We start from the raw sequence: 2218 nt of genomic DNA on the forward strand, positions 1-2218 counted from the left end.
AGTAAGAGTCTTATCCCACATTTTGAGTAAGTATGTACATGTTGTTTGTACTTTTTGCAAGAGTGCTGGTCCCACATGCGAGTATGAGTGTATTTGTTTATTTGTGCTCTTTGCAAGGATGTTGGTCCTCCATGCGAGTAGAACTGGAGAAAGAGGAGTGGACTCACTACCAGCTCTAAACTTTAAAAATATAATATAATATATAGGAAAGATATGCCGCCATATCTTTCTCCTGCACTCTGTAAAGGAACTAGTGTAGTGGATAGAAATCCTTGTGAAGATTGGAGATTTGATCAAAGATTGGAGGTATGTGTGAAATCGAAAGCAGCATATCTGCAATTCTGATATTTCTTTACAAGTATGCCGAACAAAGATTTGTAGGAGACATTAAATACGGGCAACTCCTTCAGAAGTATAAAGTTGTTTGCTTTGGTTTCCATATCTTCTACAGATCCGGAATGTATGGGGAATTTTTCATACGCAAAAAGTTGAGCACAGAAGATTGTCCTTTGCAATGTTAATCAGTCGTATAAGAGAAAAGGATGAGAAAATATGTTACGTCATAAAAGTTCATAACCAACACTGAGTATATGACTCCAAGAGATGGGCTGCTTGTCAGCAGAACATAAGGTATGTTGGTAACTTGGTGTCAATTCATTGTCTAGCTTCCTAAACTGAGGTAGCAGCACTAAGGATATGCGATTACTTGAGCATGTAATGATGGACTGTCTGATGAACTTATTTTGCCAGGTAGACAGATTTATGGCAAGCAATAAAGTGCAGAATCGTTGGGCAGCATCAACAGATAAGCAGAAGAATCAATAGAATCTAGTCGCACATTCTGAATTTCTGATATAGACATAAGATGGTTTCATCCAATAAGATTGTTTATAAAATTGAGAGGCAATAATATTGGACAAGTCCTGCAAGATAAATCAATCGACAAGGCTATGGTCAACTATAGTAAACTAGGAGCTAGGAAAGATGTTAAAAAAAATACACATAATCTCAAAGTCAACAAGGTATGAAAAGTAGCTGATTTATATGCACCTTTAAATAGTTATAATTATAATTGGAAACTATATAAACCCACCTTATCAGGTCATGTTCGATAAAGAAACTATCAGGTCATGACTTCCACAATAGATTGCACTGGATGATGCAGTTAACCAAAAACGGATTTCCTTGCACAGAATAAAGAATAGATACTTACTCCATGAGAAGAAAATCGCACAAACGCAAAGCCTCGATTTAGACGCCTTTTGCTCGTTGAAGAATCAAGATTTGAAGCCGTTGCAAGGTCAACTGATATGACATCTTTGAATGTCTGAAGGTCAAATAATTGTATCACTAACTGTATATCCCAGTGATCTTTCTTGAAGCATAAAATAAAAAGAAACATGTTGTACCTTATGAATCAATTCTTCGAATTCTTCAGCACTCCATTCTGATAAAGAATTAGATAGCACAATGATACGAATTTAGATGATAATATACATGCGGTTTTTTTTCATAAGAAAGTTCTCATAAACCAACATTTTAACAAGAAATTTTGTCAAGAACAACTGTTCGCAGTATAAGTCAAAAGTTTGTCAGACCCAATATATATCTAAAAATTTAGAATGTGTGTTTTCCATCCCTCAACTATTGTCTGAGAGTAGCTTTCATCCTTATACTCTAAAACCACCCAAAGTTGGTCTCTCAACTATCCATACCGTTCAATTTTCATCTCTCAAAGCGGTTTTGTCCCTTCCAAAGTGGTTTCGGATGACGTGCACCTACATATCAGCCACAACACCACCATGTATTTGTGACATGGTAGACACGTGGTGTTGATGTGGCTACACGTCAGTGCCACATTACTCAAAACCGCTTTCAAAGGGCCAAGTGCTCCAAGGGATGAAAATTGCCCTGTAATGATAGTAGAGCGACCAGCTTTGAGTGGTTTTAGAGTTCAGGTGTGAAACCGTGAAAGCTACATTCATGTAATAGTTGAGGACTAAAAACACATATTTCCCTTCTTTTAATGAAAACAGAGGTTGGACTTGACAGCTTGGTCTCCTAGTACACTGCATCTCTTTTTATAGTAGAGAATCTGATCTCTGTGTCAATTTCATCAACTGTATAGTCATGTGATTTTTGTTTCCTTATTGATTGTTATTCTATTTATTTTGATCTCCATACTTCGATCAAGATATTGGACACAGAATGCCAATCT

General features: G+C 36.5%; 1 protein-coding gene across 1 annotated transcript in view; it reads right to left on the minus strand.

The window, feature by feature from the left end:
• The window catches only part of LOC119307691, an 11758-nt gene that overhangs the window by 6769 nt on the left and 2771 nt on the right, over nt 1–2218 (minus strand). The window contains exons 7-8 of the mRNA XM_037583752.1: nt 1410–1447; nt 1214–1327 (exon numbers count right to left, since the gene is read on the minus strand). Of these exons, the coding sequence (XP_037439649.1) occupies nt 1214–1327; nt 1410–1447 (152 nt within the window). The remainder of the gene's footprint in view (nt 1–1213; nt 1328–1409; nt 1448–2218) is intronic.

Source organism: Triticum dicoccoides, chromosome 5B, assembly GCF_002162155.2.
Source record: "Triticum dicoccoides isolate Atlit2015 ecotype Zavitan chromosome 5B, WEW_v2.0, whole genome shotgun sequence".
Lineage (NCBI taxonomy): Eukaryota > Viridiplantae > Streptophyta > Magnoliopsida > Poales > Poaceae > Triticum > Triticum dicoccoides.